Source organism: Aspergillus glaucus (assembly GCF_001890805.1).
Source record: "Aspergillus glaucus CBS 516.65 unplaced genomic scaffold ASPGLscaffold_15, whole genome shotgun sequence".
In the NCBI taxonomy this organism is placed as follows: domain Eukaryota; kingdom Fungi; phylum Ascomycota; class Eurotiomycetes; order Eurotiales; family Aspergillaceae; genus Aspergillus; species Aspergillus glaucus.
This window is the reverse complement of record NW_019170467.1, coordinates 537,263-557,758: the sequence shown is the minus strand read 5'-3', so window position 1 is coordinate 557,758 and position 20,496 is coordinate 537,263. Positions and strand designations below refer to the sequence as shown.

Here is a 20,496-nt window from a genome sequence, read left to right as displayed (position 1 = left end):
TCTCTCGTAAGAAATAAGAAGCCACCGGAAGAAACACAAAACCCTAAAACTACAGTTCCACAGAATCATAACCATTGGTTCCGTCCATTCACTCCACGCGTCGGGTATTTTCCCCGCCGATGCTATTCCATGTTACAGGATCGGAGGCTGAAATGCTGAACTGAGGAACATGAGAAAACTTAACCAACCAAGTTCTATCGGGGAGTTGGACACTCCATTGGCTAAGTCTTATATCGTATAGTTCGTGTAGCGTCGGATTGGCCGTAAATAATATTCAATTCTGCTCCTTAAACTGAGACATTTACGTACCTATCATACAGAAGGCGAATTTTACTCTTCAGAGAAGATAGATAGGTGCGCGCAAACAGATATAAATCGCCCCAGCACACTTGAAAATGCAAGAAACCAAACAATCAGATCACTCCTTTCTCATCACAATACTATAGGAAGAGCATCATGAAGCTAAACACATTCACAACTCTCCTCCTATGCACCAGCTCCGTATCCGCGGACTTCTTCACAGCCAAATCCCGCGATGTCGGCAACAACATCGACCTAGGCCACTTACTCTCCATCACCGATTTCCACACCACAATTGACCACAATGGCACTTGGGAAGATGTGACTGAGTACGAGACCTTCGACGAGGAAAATGGAAACCAACAGGAACAAAGCCTCAACCCCTTCGCACCCGTGGCTACAGGCCTCGTCCGCCGCACAAACTACTGCAGCGAAAACACAGGAATCACGAAGATGGTGTGCGATAACGTGCCTAGTCGGAATTGGTTCTGGGGTGCGGGTGGTGCGTTGGCGATTTGGTATGCGCCGAAGGCTATTACGACTTGGTTTAATGTAAGATTCATTATTATACCTTTTTTGTTGATGTATCTGGTACACTGCTGATATCGTGGACAGAATGTCGGGGCTATGATCCAAGCTGGACGGAATCTTAAGCAGATCTATTACAACAACGGCGGCCATGATGAGCTGAAGAGTCTTGATGTTAATGAGACTAACGCTATTGACTATCACTTTTCCCTGCCATATTTGCTGGACCATGAGGGCAAGCCAGATGACAGCAGTATGCCAAATGGTCTCGAGGCGCGAAGTGATACAGAAACGGACGTTGATCTTAAACACGACTATGTGTATAGCCAGCTTGATCGAACGCTCTGTAAGTACCCAGCCCCTGTAACCAGGATTGAACAACTGACTTACACCACAAAGACTACAAGGCCACATCACTTGCGTTCTCTCCTAATACGGCAGCGGAGGAACCATCAACAACCCTGACCAACGACACTACCACCGGCACACGCACTCTCCAACCCCGTGCAAGAACCAGCGACTACACGATCAACATGATCATCTCCAAGCACAGCAAAGCAAATACCAAAGCCGAACCATCGTGTCTCGCGAAGATGCTTAAGTATCACCTTGATGCGAGTTCCGAGAGAGGTCGTTTCTCCTGCCGTCCGGTTGATAATAAGGGTAGTTGGCATGCTACAATGCATTTGATGATTAACCATGGGAAGAATAATAAGGGGACGTATGGGACGTGTTGTGATTAGATTGTTCGGAAGTCGAGCAAATTGGGTTGTTGAAGTGTTGTCGCTTGTATGTGAATTTGGAAGCTAAATTGACCATTTCCATTCGAATCATGGTACATGTAAGATCCTTTCACGCCCAAGCGAGACTCAGACAAACATGACCCGCTTCACTTCCTCACTCCAGAGTAAGTTCCCGGATCGTATATGGGAGTGCCTAATGTTGGCTCCATAAACTTCTCTCAGAGTTCGCCGAGATTATGACTCAAAACATGAATAATTCTCATTATAATATAACACTCCCACGCATATTATCAGCAAAAAATGATAGTATCGCAGCATAAGTCGAGAAAAACACTCTGTCCCGCAATGGTTATATCCCAGATCCCATGGTACTTTCACACCGAAAAGTCAGTGTGGCCAAGTGGTTAAGGTGTGAGAGCCAAATTCGTTAATCTCTTTGAGTTCACATGTTCGAATCCTGCCACCATTATGGTGTAGGGCAGTGGCCAACCCCGTGGTGAGTTAATCCTGGTCTCACTACGTACTGATTTGTAGATTGCATTCTTTTCTTGGGGGGGCGTAATCTGTACTCATGCGGGGTGATTTTCGATTCGGTTTCCATCCATGGGTCTGTTTCGAGATCCGTCTCCCGACCCAAGATCTCATATATCAGCCATCTTCTTTATATTTCCAAGCCCTATAAGAGGCTGCATGTCGTGGTAGAATTGCATGAGAATGTATTCGATGTCATTTGCCATGAAGGTATAGCTGTATCAAGGTCATCACATAGTTCATTCGTTCGCTTCGAAGTCAGTGCCATTTGGACTCGAATGTAGATATCCCTATGGTTAGACAGCTGTGGTAGTCACTCATTGCCTTGATTCAATGTGAGTGAATGGGGCCTTGATCTTGAACTTTCTTAACTATTCATTTTCCTACTTGTGATCCACTCCGAGGGATGAAAGCATTCTTCTATCTAACCGGAGTGGTCCATCTTCGGAAAGATGCAATGTGGTGGTCCATTCATCTGGAATCGAATCTAAGCAACTCAAATAAGAAAGTATATTTCGAATCCTACCGAGAGCAATTTGAAACATAACACTCGTACAGTAGGTGTACAACATCGCTCCGACGCTCAAAAAACATCCACTTTTTTCAACTCCTATTAATCAACAACCACGAGGTCTTTTGGAAAGGAAATTGGTGATAGTAGAAGGCCTATGCAAGACATTTTTCCTTCTATGTGTTCTGCTATTTTATTAGGCCTAGAGAATGGCATGTCCCCTACCAAACTTGTTCAAGAATTCTAGGGTTTCATGCCAAGCCTGTCTTACTGCCCGAGGACACTAGGGCTTGGTCATTTGTATGATATCGGCCATGGTCAATGACCGTTGATGGTCATTTGTCGACTGTCACAGCAACGCCTGCCCTGGAAGCAGAAAATCCTCTGGCCACGGGTCAAGACCGAATAACGACAGTCCTGATTGAAACAAGTCACCCTCAGGCCATGATGGGTCAGGATTGTGTAATAATAGATCATCCCAGTGCTGATTGCTAACAGTATCCGGCATACACGGCGGTGCTGTGGACTGTTCTATGGTCCCTTTCGGGAGGTATGCCAGCTCATTTGCCATCAAGCCCGCATAATCCTCCGGTACCCAACGATGCGCGACCAATTTGAGTAATCGGATCGCTCGAAGTGCCCATACCCACGCAGTGCTCAGCTGATTGAGGCTGTATATAATATGAAGAAAGTGTTTCTTTGCTTTTGACTTTGCGTCGGGATTGGGCAGAGTCCAGTTGCATAGGTGAATTAGGCCTGCTGTAAGGCAGGGGTGTATAACTGACATAGTCGCGGTTCTCTTTGCAAACCGGTCATTATTCAATTATCCTCGAGTGTGAACTGGGAATCTCAGCTTACCAGAGAATAATGTTTTTCGACATCTCTCAGTATCATCGTCAGTGTTTCAGCGGACCTGGTGCATTCTGCAAGGTGCCTGCAAGCCGTGCCCGCTTCATTTCTGACCGTTGGAGAAATGGCCTGTCTCGAGATGAATGGTCGATGAAGGAGAATATTAAGGCCATGATAATGAATACTAGACGGGTTAGTTGAAATCATAAGATACACATATCGGGTGGGGACATGCTGAAAATAGTAAATATGTACAGCCACTGGGCTACCTGAGGCAGAGGAGGGCAGCCGAATCACACTTGGGATTTTGTCGTAGAATGCAGATAATGCAACAGAAGTCTTTAGAACGATTTCTATCTTGTCATCAGGCTTAGTCTCGGGGCCTGGTGAGTAGCTATGGCGGCATAAGCTATCTTCACCCGTTGCATTCGTCCTTCCTTCAATACTGCGCGGACGATGACTTACATATCATCCAAAGGACTAGTGACCAGTCTAAGCATCTTGCACGTGTAGCGAAAATTAGTTATGGAGTACCCCATGGGCAAATGAAGTTCGGATGGTAATCTCAACGATCCTTCGAGGCCTCTGAACTCGATCTCAGGCAATACGGCGGGCAAAGGAGTGTATATGTCCCGTTCGTTGCATGCGCTCGGCCGACCCAGCGCAATGCTGTAAAATCTGCCCCTCAGAGTTAGTTCCATGGAGAAACTAGTGGAAGTTGTAGTATTTTCGACAGCAACCGACTCACTTCTCGATCATATAACAGCCCCACCAAGCGATTGAGCGAATTTCCGCATCTTCAGCGCTCAGGCGACCAGATTCGATCCATTGACGAGGGTCAATGTGAAGGCCCAAGGTATAGGCCATCCTCAGAGCGATTCCTCCATTTTGTCAGCAGAAAGCAGAAGTCAGAGTAATTGACATACCGATATATGTCCATCCTGCGGGCTCAATATCCAAGGACAACTCAGCTACTGATACCAATGCAGCTGCTACCACCGTTGAAAGGCGAGGCGCTTCAATCTCCTCGAAAATCAGTTGCTTTGCCTTTGAAGAGAAACTGATACCCGCAGTGCTCGGGCCGTAATCATGTGAAAGAGTTGGCTCATCGGAGTAGCGAGCCGCCACTGCCAGCATCGCATATAGCAGAACAGGAGTGCAGTAATTATTATCCCGCGCTTCATAGCTTCGACGCCAGGCACTCTCGTGGACTAGATATTGCCATGAATTCTGCCATCTCCAAAATACACTCAACAACTCCTCTTGGGTTGAGCGATCCACTTCGACCTCGCCAATTCCTGGTCGCTGACTCCGGTTCGCCGAGAATTTCAGCAGATGATCATGGCACCTCTCATCCAGTTGCTCGGCGACTAGAGCCAGGTTACTGCGGGAGTCGAAGAAGCGCAGTTCTTGCCCCTCTCCCAGGCTTAGTCCGCCACAAAGATCGACTAGTTCCTGGACAGAGTCTTGGGGAGTTGAGTCGCTGATCAAGTGACGGCTCTGTTGATCAATCGGTATAGAGCTTTGGGATGGCACTTTCCGCCCTTCATAGTCTGCTACTTGTCGCTCGAGGCTTTCTATACGCGAAAGTAACGATTGGATATAGCGCTTGCTCGGTGGTCTGCCAGGTTTATCACTGTCTGTACATGTCGAAAGTAAGATCATAACGTACTTGCGCTTCTCTTCGGAATGTTGATATTCGCAGGGCTCTTTCAATGTGGCGCATCTCGAACAACATGGTTTGACCCCGTCGCACTAGAACCCGTTAGGCCGATGCCCTTCAACCTGCATCACCGGATTGTGGATTACTGACTTTAACGCGTCTCTTTCGACAGGCTTGACATGCTACGGACACGCGTTGACGAGGATTCATGATACATGAGGGAATTTAATAGATAGGTAAGATGATAGTAGGTACGATGTCATGGTTTCATTCTGTCGGCGGGGTGGCGGAAAATTCGCCGGATAATGCCCTTCCGCGTTCTTGCTGCCCCGGGGACCAAATCTAATATGCCCTCTCCACTATCCAGCCCTGCTTTCCATCCCGTCGATTCTCACGGTCCTCGAAGAATGGCTTGAAAACTGTAGTAATCACTTTATCCGCGTCGAAATCTGGGTGATATTCCTCGCTCGTCGGACTGACAACCCGTCCAGCAATCAGTGGCATACCCACCAGAATGTTGGCCTTGTCAGGCAAGACCTTGGCGAACAAGCGGCTAAGTGTCTGTGAAGCCGCTTTGGCACAGGAAAGCGAGCCGAAAACCGGTTCCGGTTCCTTGTCCAGGATGCCCCCGGTGACGAGAAAAAGCGGCCATTCGCTCTCTGCAATACGATCGACCCTGGCGTTGCCCTCGGAAAACCACTGACCGGCCACCAGAGTACCCACGGCTGAAACCCTAAAGTCTTTCTCCAGCTCCTCAGGCGCAGTTTCGGTGATATCCGTCATGGCGACTCGGGCCGCATTGTAGCTCAGAACATCTAACTTGCCTCCTAGTTCCCGGACACACCAGTCAAGCGTAGCCTTCAAGATTGCGGGCTCACCAGCATTGGCAGCCCGGTAGATGACTTTGGCATCTTTGCCTTTCTGGGCCCGGTGCACCTCGTCGGTGATGGCGGACAGGCTCTTCTCGGAGCGGGACACCAAGGCGATGTTCCATCCCAGACTTGCGAGCCAGATGGCAAGGGATTTGGACATGAGGGAACCGACTCCTACGATAACGATGTTTCGGTTTTCGCTGACGCTCATGGTGTGACTGAGAGGCGGATGAGGAGGCTTCAGGAAAAAGACCGTGGTTTCTTTTGTAAGACAAGCTGGGAGGATTGATTTAGGGGAATAACGATGATGTAAATGAATAGCTGAAAACAATGAATGAAGTTGGCAGGGTTATACACAGGCACATATATATACCTTGTAGTGGGCCCTCCTTTAATCATCAAGCTCTTAGTACCTCGCCATGGCGTCCACTGGGCTTTGTAATTGGTGGTATATATATTCTTCTATTACTTTCTGCTTTATAATGCTTATATCCACAATTTACGTATTGAACCTCGCTCAGCAAGGTAAATTACTATTGACCGAGAGAGCGGAAGGGCATTACCCGGGGAGGGCGTCAAGGGACAGCAAGGTGGATTCCTATTGATGGAAGGGCATTACCCGGTGAGAGCATCAAGGAACAGCAGAGTAAGCAAGATTTGAGCCTATAAATAAGTGGCCTTACCAGAAGCAGCCATGGACCTTGCACTGTCAATCGGAGTACCTCTTGCCACAATGACTATCTTACATTTGGTCCTTTTCCAATTCAAATCGGAGGTCGCCCCGGCCACTCAGCAGGAAGTGAGCATGTTGCCGACCATTCTCTGAACTTGTCTTCTGATGATCTCCAGATTTTGCAGGAATTCTTGACCCTTCCACAGAAATGCGAGGATGCATTACAGAATCTGTACATCAGAGGTATACGAGGCGGAGTGGAGTGCACTCCAGGAGCATCATCTGTACATTGTTTTTTTTTACTTCTCGCATCTTATTTACTCGGATACTAAGCCATCGAGCAGAATTTCACCCACGTCTTCATAGTCGAGTTCAATTCTATGCAACAGCGAGAGTATTATAAATCTGTGGACCCTGTTCATGTTGATTTTGCGTCACGCATCATGCCTCTCTTGAGATTTATAAAGATTTCGGTGTTTCAGGAAAGTAAATTTCTGGGCCAGTGAACTTCTTGTCTGGTATGGAGTCTATCTACAGACTACAGAGGGTTGGGACAGTAGTAACAAGCTGGGAAATTGAAAGTGGAATAAGAGGCCTGGTGCTCATAGACCACTCGAAAGACTTTATATAATGCACACAAAGTGGGATAGCAAAACCAACTACATGTTACAGCAGTCATCATATATTAACTAACTAGTTGGTTAAATGATCCAGAGCGCTTATAGAACACTCATGCCGTGCTATTGACTGAACACAAACAACCACCATCAAGAATTACAAAACCGATTTAAACATCTCCCCGTTCCTCGCAATCGCATCCTCAGCTTCCTTGATAGCATCGTATCCATACAACCACGGCTGTACTTCAGGACATGTCCTAGCAATAGCACAACAAATTAACCAGTAATAGATACTCAGGGGGATAAAACATACCACCGACTAGGAAAAACACCCGTAATCTCCTTCCCTAGTTGCGAGAGGAAAATCTCATCTCGCTTTTGTTGTTCTTTGCCGTCAGGCATGTGGAAGTCGTGTCGCTTCATTACCATTAGCATCATTCAAGATAAAATTGTATGGTTGTACGGTACGCACCTGCTTGAACGTCTCCCTGACAATAGCCTCGCCCCTCGACTTTCTCACACTCTCGTACAACCGGAGAATCTCCGGTAATTGTGACTTGTTCTTCATATGTCCTAGCAAGCGGCCGAGGACGGCACCGTCTTCAAGGGACGAATTGGCGCCTTGGGCGAGGTAGGGCAGCATGGGGTGACATGCGTCGCCGATGAAGACGAGGTTGGATTTCTCGTTTACCCAAGTTTCCATCTCGGCGTCTGTTTCGTTAGCTTTCTTGCCCATGCCCTGGTTACAGAAGACTCACGATGCATCAACTTCCACTTATCAACATGATCCACATAACTCAAAAACCGAGTCAAACTAAACCGCATTAGCCAATCCGAACCACACCACACCCCCCTCCCCTCCCCCAGAAGGAAAACTCACATAGGATCCCACCCTCCAAACAACCCCCTCATCTCCTCCACAGACCCAGCCTCTCTCGCCACCCCCGGCGGCAAATTATCCGGCACAAGCAACACAACATTAAACATCTTCCCCCCGCGCAACGAATAAGCAACCGCATGCGCGCCCGGTCCAACCCAGAAATGTACCTCTGGGTTCTCAACTAACCTCCTCAACTCGGGGTCCTCGATTTGGTCCGCGGATAGCACGATTCGATATGCCAGGTCGCCAGTCGGAAGGGGCTCATCTTTCCGGCCCAGAAAACACTCTCGACAACGGGACCAGAGACCATCTGCTGCGATTATTAGATCGCTGGAGTAGGTGGTTCCGGAAACGGTGTGGATGGTTGTGGTATCGAAATCAATCCGCTCAACGCGCTGATTCATGTGAAATGTCACGCCTAGCTGTTTCGCGCGCGCGAAAAGCGCCTGCTGCAAATCAACCCTATGCAAATCCACAAACGGCGCTGGATATTTCCCCCGAATATTTTTATCAAAGCCACGCTCATGCGCAAGAACCTGCCCTGAATACCGATGCACTGTTACAGATGTCGGCACTGCGGCTGCTTCCCAGATTGAAGAGGGGAGTTGCCAGTGGTTGAAGAGGCGCGAGGCGTTGGGGGTTATTTGAAGGCCGGCTCCGACCTGTCTGCGATTAGCACTGTAAACTAAGTGGTTGGATGGAGGTGAGGTACCTCGGCGAGTTCTTTGGCTTGCTCGATTACTCGGACTGAGTGACCTGTTGCGGCGCAGGAGATTGCTGCTGCGATGCCGCTGAGGCCGGCGCCGACGATGGTTATGTCGAGGCGTTCTTTTAACTGTGCAATCGTTTATTAGCTGTTCTATGCAGAGGGTAAGCTGTCACGCACCACCATTTCGAGTCGCGTGAGTGTAACTTGATAGGGATGAACTGTGGTATTGAACACTAGAACCATACACAGCTGAGCACAAGTTAGAATAAATAGAGAATCAAGTCAATCCTCGATAGTTATAACGCGCAATTGAGGAGTTATGAGGAGCTATGACATCTATTCCCGAGCTGTTAGACCCCTGTGGTATGTCCGATGCCAATTCTGGATTTCTCGGGATTGCCGACTACTCGGGATTTCCACCCCCGGATTTGCAGAGCTTGGCAGGATATTCCGGGGGATCCTTGTACATACGCATACGAATACTCCTGCATACAATGATATATTTTTGACATGTATCATTCCATTCTCAATGCAACTCACAACATACTAGGTACAAAACCATCTAGTCACCACACGATTTCCTTCCCCATAATCCCCTCTACAGAAGGGATAGCCCCCCTCAACGCATGTCCATAATCCCCACCATTCGGCGTCCTCAGCAGCGTGTGGATATGGAATTTCTTCGGTTCCTCATTTGTCAGGAATACACCAGAATGGTGATCGAACTCAATCAACACAACCGGACTTTGCACGCGGTAATAAAAGGGGTCTTCGTTCCCGAACCCGCCAATCCAGGAGAACCATGTTTCGGATTCGAAGTGCTCGATTTGTTGGATTTTGAGCTCTCGTGAGCGCTTGGGGAGGTAGAGGAGGTATTGCTCGAAGATCCCGTAGAGGAGGTCGCGTTGAGTATCTGTGAAAGTACTCCCGACGTTAATACCCTCATACGGCACGACGCGGTTGTCGCGGTATGCCCCGCACACATGGCGCTGGTCATCTTTATTCCAGCGCCCCGGCGGCATAGCAGGATCATGCATCTGCTCATACACCTGCGCCTTCTGCTGCAACTCCGAACTCAGCGACTGCATAAGCCTCAACCCCAGCTCCTCCTCAACCTGCATAATCCTAGTCCCCGCATGCGGCCCCTCATCAATCTCATTCGGCTCCGCGCCCGTAAACCACGGCGACGCGATAATCTGCCCCCTATACAAGAAAACATTCAAACACAAATGATGTCCGTAAAACGACCACCCCCACGGTCGAGTACTCGAGGGCGTCCCAAAAAGTACAAAGTTATACGAGAACTCGTTCACCACGCGCGGGGACTCGACGAGTTCACCCAGGAAGTGGTTGATGCGCATGGCTTTAAGGGCTTTGCTGTAGCCTTCTGGGGAGAGGGTTGCTTGTAGGACGGTTAGAATTGCATCGCGGAGTTGGGGCTTGACTTCGTCGAGGCGCAGGCCTTTGGGGCTAAGGAGGAATTCGGGGTTGGACCATGTGCGCCATTCGGGGGAGTCGACGTGGTAGCTGAGGGCTTTTTGTTGGGTTTGGTCGCAGAGGTTTAGGACAGTTTGGGTGGCGTTTACGATGGAGTCGATTGGGACGTCTTCGTCTTGTAGTGTGAAGAGGCCTGGGCGGACCGTTCCTACACAATTATATCAGATCAGTGTACCCTCACTTGTACAAGATGGAGGAAGCATACCATCATTGGTAACACCCTTAAACGGCTCCTGCAACAACTCCAACCAATGCAAATACAACGCATGCAGCCACGGCGGTCTCGCCAACGTCTTAAAATCACGCGCATACTCATGCGCATCCTGTTCGCGCATAGTCTGAAAGCGCGGAATGTTCAAATCAGGCAAATACTGGCGATATTCGCCCGTTGGCTTTTCCGATGTAACTGTCATAATGGCTGCTAGCTGCAATGATACGGATAGTTTCCAATGGCAGAGTAGATGGAGGAATTGAATTGAAACACAGTGTCGCTATCAGTAGATATACGTATCCCACTTGGAGTTGATGCTTCCCCCGCGATGGGGCTGTGGGGAGGGTACCCGGGAAAGATGTTTTCCGCTAAGAGGCGCCGGCATTTCCGAGACCGAGGGCTTTGTCCCCACCGGGTATTGGGTGTGGGGAGGGGGGGGATCCCCACAGATGCTGAGGGGCGCACACGTGCTAGTTAATGTACGGGGTATGATGCTTGTTTTAGAGAAGACATGAGATCATTTAATTTATGCTAGTATGGTATGATTATGAGCGTTCTATGAGAGGAAACAGATTATCCGCCCTGATGAATCCAGTCACTGTTTTGCAACTTTTGCAAAAAACAAGACAGTATGCGCAAATACAATGCATGCACGATGATATAAACACCACAAGCTGCCTTGCGACAGAACTCCAGACTCCATGATACGCCACCCAGGTTGAACAAATGCGGAAACACAGAGAATACAGCGCCTTAGCTAGCAACAGCAAGCTGAGCTACCAGATCAGACGCCACATCGAGGAACGGATAAGGACTCGTAACTTCCTTCTCCTTGTTGCGGAAGCGTCTGCTGATCGGACGCCATTCCGCCTCTCCTTCCTCCCGGACCACGTTCTGGTAGCCATCACATTTGAAGTCAACCATGTAGCTGTTCTGCTCCAGCTGGTACAGCTGAATATCAACAAACACCCACACTCCATGGTTGACACGGCTAGAAGAAGTCCGTCGCGACGGAGGACCAGATGCTGTTTCTACGGCGAGTGAATTCCTGTCCTCCCTCGGGATCTTTGTGATGTTAAAACGACGACGCAGCTCTTCGACCTCGCTCTTGCTGACAGTGCTACTGGTGCGGCCGTGGACGCGTGGTGAAGGACCAGGTATTCTCATGCCTTCTTTCAAGAGGCGGGCACGGATGAACCAAGGATCCTTAGGAATGTAGTAATCGGACGGGAGGTGGGCATATTTCGTTTGCAGTGGCTTGTCCTCGTCGGCCCCGATATCGCCGCCTGTAATTATATTAGCTGAGCCCCAAAGTGACTATAGATAACGGATTGAACCAACCTGCATCGCCTGGCAAAATATCCCAAACTCCGCCCTGTGCATCAATAGCCCGGTACAGATACAACATGGCTTCATACGGCTGATTGCGCGACCGAATGCCAAACTGCCACTTGCGAGATCTCTTGGGCATGTGCGCTGTGTAGTGGTGGCCCTCGGGTGGCTCAAACCGGAGCTTGTCCAAATCAACGATGCTCCGAGAGTGAGGCTTCAAAGCTCTCGCTGTTGCTTCCTGATCATTCATCGACCGCTCACTCCATGCCGGATCGTCCGGATTCTCAGCCCTGGCTTGTGCGTCACGGTGCGCAGCACGAGCTCGTTGTTCGCGCTCGCGTTCGCGCTGTTCCATAAGCTGGTCGTGCACGTATGGAATACTCGTCGGCAGGATGCGGACATGGCTCACGCGCACTGGCTCTTCGTCTTCGGGTGGTAACTGGACGAATCGCTGCGGTGATGGGATAGCGGGAGCTCCATGAGGACGAGGGGCTCCAGGTTGTTTGGCCACGGCTGGTGAAGGCAGCGGGTTCTTAGAGGGAGGAGGGGAAGGTGCAACAGAGGCCATAAGATTATCATCCGTAGGGGCTTTTCAAGTCAGCAGGACTGATATTGTCATCCAATAGATAGAACTTACAGTTGGTTTGCATCATTTCATTCTCGACAATGATGAAAAAGGCGTCTTTGATAGCGCTCGGTTCAGGGTGCTTCAATGCGTCTTCAATGTCATCGCGAGCATATCCCATACTCCGCTCCAGTTTTGAGATAGCAATCTGGTGAATTTTGTGCTGAGCAGAAAGGGGTTTCTCGGGTGCGATCTTCCGAATGTCAATTGCCTTATTCGGATCAGACCCGGTTGCGATGACTTCTTCTGGCGGTGGCTGTAGGTAGGGCGGGAGGTCTTGGAGGAACCAGGGATCCTGACGGATTTCAGGAATCGTCAATCGATGGACGGGATGGACTTGCAGCATAGACTTGATTAACCGCGCCGCTCCGGAGTTGATGTAAGGTGGCATATGGAAGTTGCCTGCAGCGATCTTCTTGAACAATGCTGGAATGTAGTCGTCGTCGAATGGCAGTCGTCCCACGAGCAGCACATAGAGGATGACACCACAGCTCCACACATCCACCTCTGGCCCGGCGTAAAGCTTTCCTGAAATGACCTCTGGCGCGGCATAGTTGGGACTGCCACAACTTGTTTTGAGGAAATTCCCATCCGTCATGATGTTGCTCAGACCAAAATCAGCAATCTTTACATTTTTATTGGCGTCGATGAGTAGGTTTTCCGGCTTCAGGTCACGATGCACAATTTTGTGTCTATGGCAGTACTCGACGGCGCAGATGATCTGTTGAAAGAACTTGCGGGCTTCGGCGTCATTGCATCGTCCTCGCTTCACCAGGTAGTCGAACAGCTCCCGTTCTGCGTATTCTAGGACCATTATAATATCGGTTTTGGTAGCGATCACAGTATACCTGCCGGGAACAAAACAGTCAGCTTCGGGATTCCAGCACGATCTTATGATCTCATCATCCTCGGGAATGGAGGGGTACCGACAATTTGATAATATGAGGATGTCGCAGCAATTGTAGATACTGAATTTCCCGTTCCACGCGACCGACCATATCTCTCGAAAGCAGCTTGCGGCGGTTGATAATCTTCAGAGCGACCTGTCGCCCACTGGGCTGATGGATAGCCAGCTTGACCTTCCCGAATGAACCCTCCCCCAGAATCTTCATCGTCTGGTACTGATCGAGTCGTTGCATATCCCTTGTTGTTGCTGGGGACTGCTTCACCTCCTGGCCCTTTGCGATCGGACGAGCGTGGGGAGGCATTGCCATGGCGGCTGGGATGTCACCGGAGGGAGGCACCGCACCGGCAGCCCGATCGCGGTCCCGACGGTGTTCCCGTTCAATGGGAGGGAGGGAGACGGAGAGGTCTTCGTCGTCGAAAGCAGCGGCCATGGTTCAGTAATAGAGGACGGAGAATAGAGGGGCTGGCAGGTTCAATGTGACGTGATGGATTTCTTTTCTTTCCCAGGGTTCCGGATGGCGGTGACAGAAGATTCTGTCTGTCCGCAGTACAGCTCAATCACCTTGACTCTTCCGGTTGTTACTTGTGCTGATTCTTGTTTATTGTTTGCCCTATTCGGCGTAGGATCAATAGAGTAGTGACAGAGGGAGACAGAAGACGGCAGAGGATCAATTGCTGGAGTTGGCGGGGGCGGAGAGAGCGGAGAGAAAAAGAGCGCCACGTCACGGATACAGTTAAAAGGGTCTACTATGGTCACTACAGATACAGGGCAACATAGTTGTAGATCTAGTTATAGAGATAATCCAGAATCTATAGATAGTCGGCTACTCCGAGGCATACATTACCGATTGCAACAATTGGTATCAATAGTTAACTACATAGTTATGACCGAGTGCTGGCTGGACACCTGAATTCCCAGGCATAAGTGCCATGGAGAAAAATTCTCCGCGAGCAGAGTTGTCCTTGTCCACACGAAGAAGGTTCAACCCAGAGGGGAGCGCCATACTGATCATCTGTTTCCCTGCTAACGTGATGAGCGATGCGCAGATGAGGGAGTTTGTTAAGGAGAGTACAAGGCCGGTGTTTCATGCGGCTTGTACGTTAACTTATCGATAACTAAGTTAACTAGCCCTCGCTTATCGCTTGTTCCACGGTTAGTTCGGATTGTGTTCGAGTATGGTACTTAGTACGGAGACTCGGCTAGATGAGAGGAGACTGCAGTTATGGCTAGACGGTGAACATCCGACACAAACCTACAGAGTATGGCCCATAGCCAGTCTTGCCCGGACAGTACCGATGTAGATCAGCCCTGGGCGGTGCACCGAATACATAACCAGCACTGGTCCAACACACTCATTTCGTCATGATCCAATTCAAAAAATCTGTGTGTTGTTCTCATTTGCGGTTCTAGTCCATTATGGCGATTTAACTCAGCCTCCATGATTCCGAGGAGAGATGCTGCACTCTATGAGTAGTCGGTAGTAGTCGGTCGGCATCCCGATGTCCAACGAGTTCACAATTGTCCCAGTGCTCAATGGTATCCATGACATTCATGTCCGTAATCGGCTCATTGTATGTTCTCATCATTCGTAGTAGTATAAGGCATCCTGATGTCATATAGAAAACCCTGCGATGAGGCTTAAAAACCCGTGACTCACAGGGCGTCGGGCTCCCAATCGGGTTTAGCCTAAGCCGGGGTCGGGGAGTCCAAAAGGGATTAGTGTAGACACCTGAGGTTATAGTGTGAAGGCAGTGCCAGGCATCGAGAATCAAAAAGCGCCGACTTCTCTCATCGCTCGTGTTGTCCTTTTTTTCATTTCCTTTTCCACCCTTGTCCTGCTTTATAATACCTTCTTAAAACCTCAGGTTCTCCTGGGTACCAAGAACTCCGGCGTCCCGTTCAGGATCCCGCTCTCGTCGCACGGACATTGTCTTGGTATCTTATCGAGGTATATCGAAGTGGTTTCTTACGAGCGACTAAGCCTCAGACAGGACAACATTCCTTTCTTCGTCGTACCACGAGCTAGGCAATCGACCGTTATGGCGGCCAATACTCTCTTCCAAGAATACCCTGCGAGAGAATTCGGCACCAACGATGATGTCTTTAACTACCCTCTGGGCGACCTGGACCTTAGTCCGGAGGACTGCGACTTGATTGCCAGGATGAACGGGTTCGACACGGACCCGGCTTCTGGATTCTCTTCGGAGCCTTGGTTCTCCGATTTTGTCAACTACGATGCCCCTGACGACCCCCTGCCGGGTGCGTTGGACAACCTGGGGGCATTCCCCGATGCGGGTCCCATGGACGACATGGGCATGGTTCCGAACGGCGGGTTCTTCGATCCCTCTTTCGACTGCAGCATCAACAATGGCCAGTTCCAAGACATGGTGTTGTACGACCAACCTTACGACTTGACGACTACCATTCGACAAGCGGTGGAAGCTCAAGCAGCGGTTGACACCAGCTGCTCGTCCCAAAAGGAGAAGCGCATGGACGCATCTATTGCTTTTCACATGCAGCGCCTTCAGGAGTCCCCGCTCACCGATCCTTATACGAGCCCCGAGTTCTCGCCCCCGTCGTCGTACATGGCCCAAGGCAGTGCATCTCCAACTTCAACGGGAGCAAGCCAAACGCCCGCCTCTGCTACAACAGATGGCGTGTCAACACCCGACCAGCCAGGTGGTGTTGAGTTGGTGCTTGACTTGAACATGAATACAACGACGAATCTCCCAAAGAAGCACAAGCCTCGGTCACAATCCCAGAAAGACAACTACATGAAGGTTCGAAAGCATGGTGCTTGTGAGAAGCACCGAAAGCAGCACAAAAGGGTAAGTCTTGCACTACTATGATTTTAGTTGAGAAATGCTAACTCCCCTAGTGCAACTGCCTTGAGAAGAAGGCCAGCCTTGTCAACGTACACGAAGGCACGATAATTCAGCCACCCAAGCACGCACCATTGCAACCATTCGCTCCTCTGTCGAGGCAGTCATCGCTACCATCGAGAAGTACGCTCAGGGATACGGCACACGATACGCTTCTAGATCCGGCGCACAGCCCAACACACGTCCCACGACCACGACCGTCGATTCAACCCATGTCCAGGAACGATACGGACATACAATCACACAGCTCTACGCCAAGGTGTCCCAGATCGGAGATTCTCTGGTCACTACACGGTCGACCGTCGTTGGGCCATACAGCTCAGCATTCTGTGTCTGTTAACGATAGGCGAGCCAATCTTCCAACTGGACTGCAGATCCAGCTTGCAAGCAACTCGCGTATTGTCAATACGGATACGCAGCAACTTGGCAACAATGCAATTTCGAGACGTCCACAGTCTCGCTCGATTCTGCAGAATCAAGATACTGCTCAGTCCACGTGCCATACATACACTAAAGGCAGTCGGACTGAACACATCCACCAAAGACAGAACCACGAAAGAATACAATCGACTGGAACCAGACCTGGTATGCTACCAGCTCGCCCTCCAGTCACTGCCAACGCATCGGTTACGAAGATATTTGGAAGCAATGCACGGAATCGCACGCTTCCCGAGTATGCTGGGCAGGTACAGAGAACGCTCGCAACAAAGTACTACTCACTCTGGCGAACACCATCTGCAATTACATCTGGTACGCTTCCATCTGGAAGCAATGGAAAGAATCGCACACCCGAATGTGGTGAAAGAAAGGTACAGAGAACGCTGGCGTCAGCGCGCTCATTCTCACCTGCAATCACGACTGGGAGAGTTTTACCTGGAAGCAATGGAAGAATTCGCACAACTCGCGAATATGTTGGACAAAGAACGCTGGCATCAGTGCAGCAGCAAGCACCTGCAAGAAGTCCACCTGGAAGCAATGCACAGCGCATACTTCCCGAATATGCTGGGCGCGTTATACAGAGAACACTGGCTTCGGTGTATTCACTCTGGCAAGCACCTTCTGCACTTACGTCCCTTCTTGGGTCGTCCTTTTGCAAGGCTATGTTTGGTTGTCTCAAACAGTATTGGTCAGCTCGGAAGAGCCTTGGGATATGTGGTTCATCTGGAATCGTTTGATTGATGTACTTGAAGCTTAGCGATGACCTATATGAGGTCCAATTTTGTTGTTTTTGTTTCTTGATTGTCTTTCATCTCGGCCTAATTTATTAATGACCGAATGCCAACTTGATTAATTTCTCATCCGATGTTCCCGGTATATATCTCACGTAGTCTATGATGGCAGCAGTGCTTTGTATAGCCAAGAACGGACCAATGGATGTCCCAGACGCATTCACGTTTTTGCATAATCTTATCTCAATCCCCACATTCACTGAATTCTCCGAATGTCATCCCCAGGAGAATACACACTCCTGTGCACTCTATAAAAGCCAATTCCCCGGTACGTCTATCTGCAGAATCACCAATGCTCACCATGGCACTGACCATGTACAGACTCGCCACTCTGCTCGTCCTCAGCTGGACACTCCCAGTCATGGCCTTCCATTTCAACCTCACCACCGTCCCGGGGTACTTTCTCCAAGACGAACCAGATACCGATCCCGATGCTTTCAACTACGTATTTCTCCTCCTCCGCATCTTCTACCCTCTATCTAAATCCACACATCTAATAAAGAAGAAAAGGTCTCATCAAACTTCGGCCTCATAAACCGCACCTACAACACAGACACCGACCTCGACATACGCAACACAACCCAATGGCAACGCTTCGAACACCACCTCAACAGCCTGAACCAAGAATCTCACCACAAATCACCAAATGCCACATACCGCCTGCTGTTCCTTGGTAGACACGGTGAGGGGTTCCATAATGTCGCGGAGGAGGAATATGGTACGAAGCTGTGGGACGTGAGTCAACCCCAAACTATAGTTAACCATAACCCAATTACTAAATGTTGAATGATGAAAGTGTTACTACTCCCTCCAAACCGGCGACGCCAACATAACCTGGTTCGACGCACACCTCACAACCGCCGGAATCAAGCAAGCGCAGATCGCAAACGGGGCTTGGAAAAAGCAAATCGAGCATAAGGTGCCGTTTCCGGAGTCGTTTTATGTTTCTCCGTTGCATAGGTGTCTTGCAACGGCGGAGACTTCATTCAAAGGGTTGAATGCTACGCCCGTCCCGTTTAGGCCGGTTGTTAAGGAGGTATGTTTAAATTTTTTTTTTTTTTTTCTTTTTTGCTTTGCTTTGCTAAGGATAATGGCTGATGGGGGTAGTTGCTCCGCGAAACAATCGGCATCCACACCTGCGACAAGCGCTCGTCGGCCTCACACATAACCACCTCGTATCCCGATTACATTATCGAGAAGGGGTTTGCCAATGGCACAGATCCGCTCTGGAGACCCGATGCACGGGAATCCAATTCCATGCGCGACGCGCGGTTACGCGATTTGCTGTACGATATCTTTGAGCACGATGCGAACACCGTGCTCTCGCTGACGGCGCATTCCGGGGCGATTACGAGTATTCTGAATGTTGTTGGGCATCGGGAGTTTGCGTTGGCGACTGGGGCCATGATTCCGGTTGTTGTGAGGGTTGAGAAGGTTCCTGGACCGAAGCCGGGGATAGAGATTGAGCCGCCGAGTGGGGTGCCTAGTTGTGATGAGTGATTTGAGTAGTGTACTTTGTAGATACTTGTCGGAGGAAGGGTATATAGAACAGAACAATTTTCGGTATTGTACATTGATGTTCGTAACATGCTGATCCGTTAGGTAGATCTAAATAGATAATAACACAACGCCAGGAGACCCGCTTGTCCCAATCAAGGCCTAATACATAAGAGAAAGAAACAGATGAACTCATTTTATGCCGCCAGTTTACCAGCTGTAGTACTGGTTCTGGGCGCTGACCTTCCGGTCAGGAAGCTGGGTCCAGAGGTGAGTCTTGCGCTTGCGCTGCGCGGTGGTCTCGCGATCTTGCCACTCGCGGATCCGAGTGTGTTCTTCCTTCAGCAGCACCGAGAGAGAGGTGTATGGCGGACGGAGGAGGTTGATCTGTCCTCTCGCCCGGTGGTCGTAGTCGACACCGTACGGTCCCCGGTTCACCCACGCCTGGGAGATGTAGATGGAGCTGGGGTCGGTAATCGTCTTACGCTCACCGGTCTTGGAGACAATGCTGATGGGCTTCTTGGCCTCTTGACCGGCAGCAGCACCAAGACCCATACCGGAGCGGACAACAGCGACGTTCTTCGCATGCTCCAAGTGCTCAAGGATATCCTTGGCAGCCTTCTTCTTGCTAAACCGCATCTGCAAAATCGCCTCATCGATATTCTTCCCCGCAATCTGCCGGGCCAACGGCCCCAACTTCTTAATCGACGTCTTAAACCAATGCGACTTGGACAAACTCTCCCGCTCCGTCCGCATAACCTGCTCCGTTTTCGAAAGACGACCCCGACGCCGAATCTCCCTCACAACCATCTTCCGCTCCCAGCGCGTCCGCGCCTGAGGACGAGGGTCCAGCACCGCCTGCATATTCTCCCGATTCCGAGTCTCCAGGCTAACATCCTGTTCCTCTTCTTCTGCTTCCACGGGCTGTTCAGCGGTAGGTCTGCGTCCGGGTGTGCGGCCCGAGGCGACGAGTTTCGGGGTGGCCTCGTCTTCTGCGAAGATCGAGTCTGCGCTCAGGGAACCTTCTCGCTTTGGGGGAGCGTTGGCTCGGCGGGTGATGGTGGGCTTGGGGGCATCGGAGGGCTTGCCGCCGAGACCGAAGAAGTTTCTGATGGAGGAGAGGGCGGAGGGTTTGGAGGGGTTTTCGTTATTGCCATTGTTGTCTTCTTGGGCACGACGAGGGGTGGTGTAGGTCAGTGTTCGGCGGGGGACGAAGGTCACACCTGCTCGGGCTGTTCATGGTTAGACTTGACATGCGATTCAAATATTGATAATGGAGAACGTACCAGACCGGAGCAGGTGCCCGTAAGGATAAAGAGCACCCATTGACGCCATGGGGACGGGATTGATGGTGATGGCCGTGGTCAACACTCAACAATCACGATCTTCTGGAGAGAGCGAAAAAAGCGGCTGGTCTTGGCAGCGCGGGTGGTCGCT

General features: G+C 50.1%; 11 protein-coding genes across 11 annotated transcripts; 5 read left to right on the top strand and 6 right to left on the bottom strand.

Annotated features, from left to right (window-relative positions):
• Nucleotides 1–378: 378 nt before the first annotated feature.
• ASPGLDRAFT_49305 (uncharacterized protein) lies at nucleotides 379–992 on the top strand (the record flags this gene model as incomplete). Its single annotated transcript, XM_022547071.1, has 2 exons — nucleotides 379–852; nucleotides 916–992. A coding segment is annotated over exon 1 (311 nt), but the record flags the coding sequence as incomplete, so codon positions are not given.
• On the top strand, nucleotides 796–1,635 carry ASPGLDRAFT_49304 (uncharacterized protein; the record flags this gene model as incomplete). The annotated part of the gene is made up of 3 exons (XM_022547070.1): nucleotides 796–852; nucleotides 916–1,174; nucleotides 1,228–1,635. Coding segments are annotated over exons 2-3 (587 nt in total), but the record flags the coding sequence as incomplete, so codon positions are not given.
• A 1,017-nt stretch (nucleotides 1,636–2,652) lies between these two features.
• On the bottom strand, nucleotides 2,653–5,350 carry ASPGLDRAFT_49302 (Zn(II)2Cys6 transcription factor). The gene is made up of 8 exons (XM_022547069.1): nucleotides 5,276–5,350; nucleotides 5,135–5,217; nucleotides 4,389–5,083; nucleotides 4,211–4,343; nucleotides 3,928–4,140; nucleotides 3,698–3,856; nucleotides 3,472–3,646; nucleotides 2,653–3,412 (listed from the first exon to the last, which is right to left on the bottom strand). Exons 1-8 carry the CDS (start codon nucleotides 5,333–5,335, stop codon nucleotides 2,963–2,965), a joined length of 1,968 nt encoding a protein of 655 aa, XP_022399201.1. The 5' UTR covers nucleotides 5,336–5,350; the 3' UTR covers nucleotides 2,653–2,962.
• A 26-nt stretch (nucleotides 5,351–5,376) lies between these two features.
• Nucleotides 5,377–6,326, bottom strand: ASPGLDRAFT_49300 (uncharacterized protein). The gene has a single exon (XM_022547068.1). It carries the CDS (start codon nucleotides 6,155–6,157, stop codon nucleotides 5,468–5,470), a length of 690 nt encoding a protein of 229 aa, XP_022399200.1. The 5' UTR covers nucleotides 6,158–6,326; the 3' UTR covers nucleotides 5,377–5,467.
• Nucleotides 6,327–6,715: 389 nt separating this feature from the next.
• ASPGLDRAFT_153311 (Dabb family protein) lies at nucleotides 6,716–7,343 on the top strand. The gene is made up of 3 exons (XM_022542324.1): nucleotides 6,716–6,796; nucleotides 6,847–6,954; nucleotides 7,015–7,343. The coding sequence occupies exons 1-3, from the start codon at nucleotides 6,731–6,733 to the stop codon at nucleotides 7,174–7,176; spliced, it is 336 nt and encodes a 111-aa protein (XP_022399199.1). The 5' UTR covers nucleotides 6,716–6,730; the 3' UTR covers nucleotides 7,177–7,343.
• Nucleotides 7,256–9,161, bottom strand: ASPGLDRAFT_1495941 (putative monooxygenase). The gene is made up of 7 exons (XM_022542049.1): nucleotides 9,057–9,161; nucleotides 8,883–9,005; nucleotides 8,171–8,832; nucleotides 8,049–8,104; nucleotides 7,763–8,001; nucleotides 7,604–7,707; nucleotides 7,256–7,547 (listed from the first exon to the last, which is right to left on the bottom strand). The coding sequence occupies exons 1-7, from the start codon at nucleotides 9,120–9,122 to the stop codon at nucleotides 7,445–7,447; spliced, it is 1,353 nt and encodes a 450-aa protein (XP_022399198.1). The 5' UTR covers nucleotides 9,123–9,161; the 3' UTR covers nucleotides 7,256–7,444.
• A 284-nt stretch (nucleotides 9,162–9,445) lies between these two features.
• ASPGLDRAFT_130590 (DUF3500 domain-containing protein) lies at nucleotides 9,446–10,789 on the bottom strand (the record flags this gene model as incomplete). Its single annotated transcript, XM_022540975.1, has 2 exons — nucleotides 9,446–10,524; nucleotides 10,582–10,789. The coding sequence occupies 2 exons, from the start codon at nucleotides 10,787–10,789 to the stop codon at nucleotides 9,446–9,448; spliced, it is 1,287 nt and encodes a 428-aa protein (XP_022399197.1).
• A 305-nt stretch (nucleotides 10,790–11,094) lies between these two features.
• On the bottom strand, nucleotides 11,095–14,093 carry ASPGLDRAFT_49295 (serine/threonine-protein kinase). The gene is made up of 4 exons (XM_022547067.1): nucleotides 13,475–14,093; nucleotides 12,557–13,392; nucleotides 11,929–12,507; nucleotides 11,095–11,873 (listed from the first exon to the last, which is right to left on the bottom strand). The coding sequence occupies exons 1-4, from the start codon at nucleotides 13,879–13,881 to the stop codon at nucleotides 11,341–11,343; spliced, it is 2,355 nt and encodes a 784-aa protein (XP_022399196.1). The 5' UTR covers nucleotides 13,882–14,093; the 3' UTR covers nucleotides 11,095–11,340.
• Nucleotides 14,094–15,490: 1,397 nt separating this feature from the next.
• Nucleotides 15,491–17,508, top strand: ASPGLDRAFT_27336 (uncharacterized protein; the record flags this gene model as incomplete). The annotated part of the gene is made up of 2 exons (XM_022543649.1): nucleotides 15,491–16,279; nucleotides 16,330–17,508. 2 exons carry the CDS (start codon nucleotides 15,491–15,493, stop codon nucleotides 17,506–17,508), a joined length of 1,968 nt encoding a protein of 655 aa, XP_022399195.1.
• A 415-nt stretch (nucleotides 17,509–17,923) lies between these two features.
• ASPGLDRAFT_130345 (phosphoglycerate mutase family protein) lies at nucleotides 17,924–19,062 on the top strand (the record flags this gene model as incomplete). The annotated part of the gene is made up of 4 exons (XM_022540962.1): nucleotides 17,924–18,007; nucleotides 18,073–18,297; nucleotides 18,359–18,598; nucleotides 18,670–19,062. The coding sequence occupies 4 exons, from the start codon at nucleotides 17,924–17,926 to the stop codon at nucleotides 19,060–19,062; spliced, it is 942 nt and encodes a 313-aa protein (XP_022399194.1).
• Nucleotides 19,063–19,269: 207 nt separating this feature from the next.
• Nucleotides 19,270–20,394, bottom strand: ASPGLDRAFT_37235 (mitochondrial 54S ribosomal protein uL22m; the record flags this gene model as incomplete). Its single annotated transcript, XM_022544796.1, has 2 exons — nucleotides 19,270–20,291; nucleotides 20,346–20,394. 2 exons carry the CDS (start codon nucleotides 20,392–20,394, stop codon nucleotides 19,270–19,272), a joined length of 1,071 nt encoding a protein of 356 aa, XP_022399193.1.
• Nucleotides 20,395–20,496: the final 102 nt, after the last annotated feature.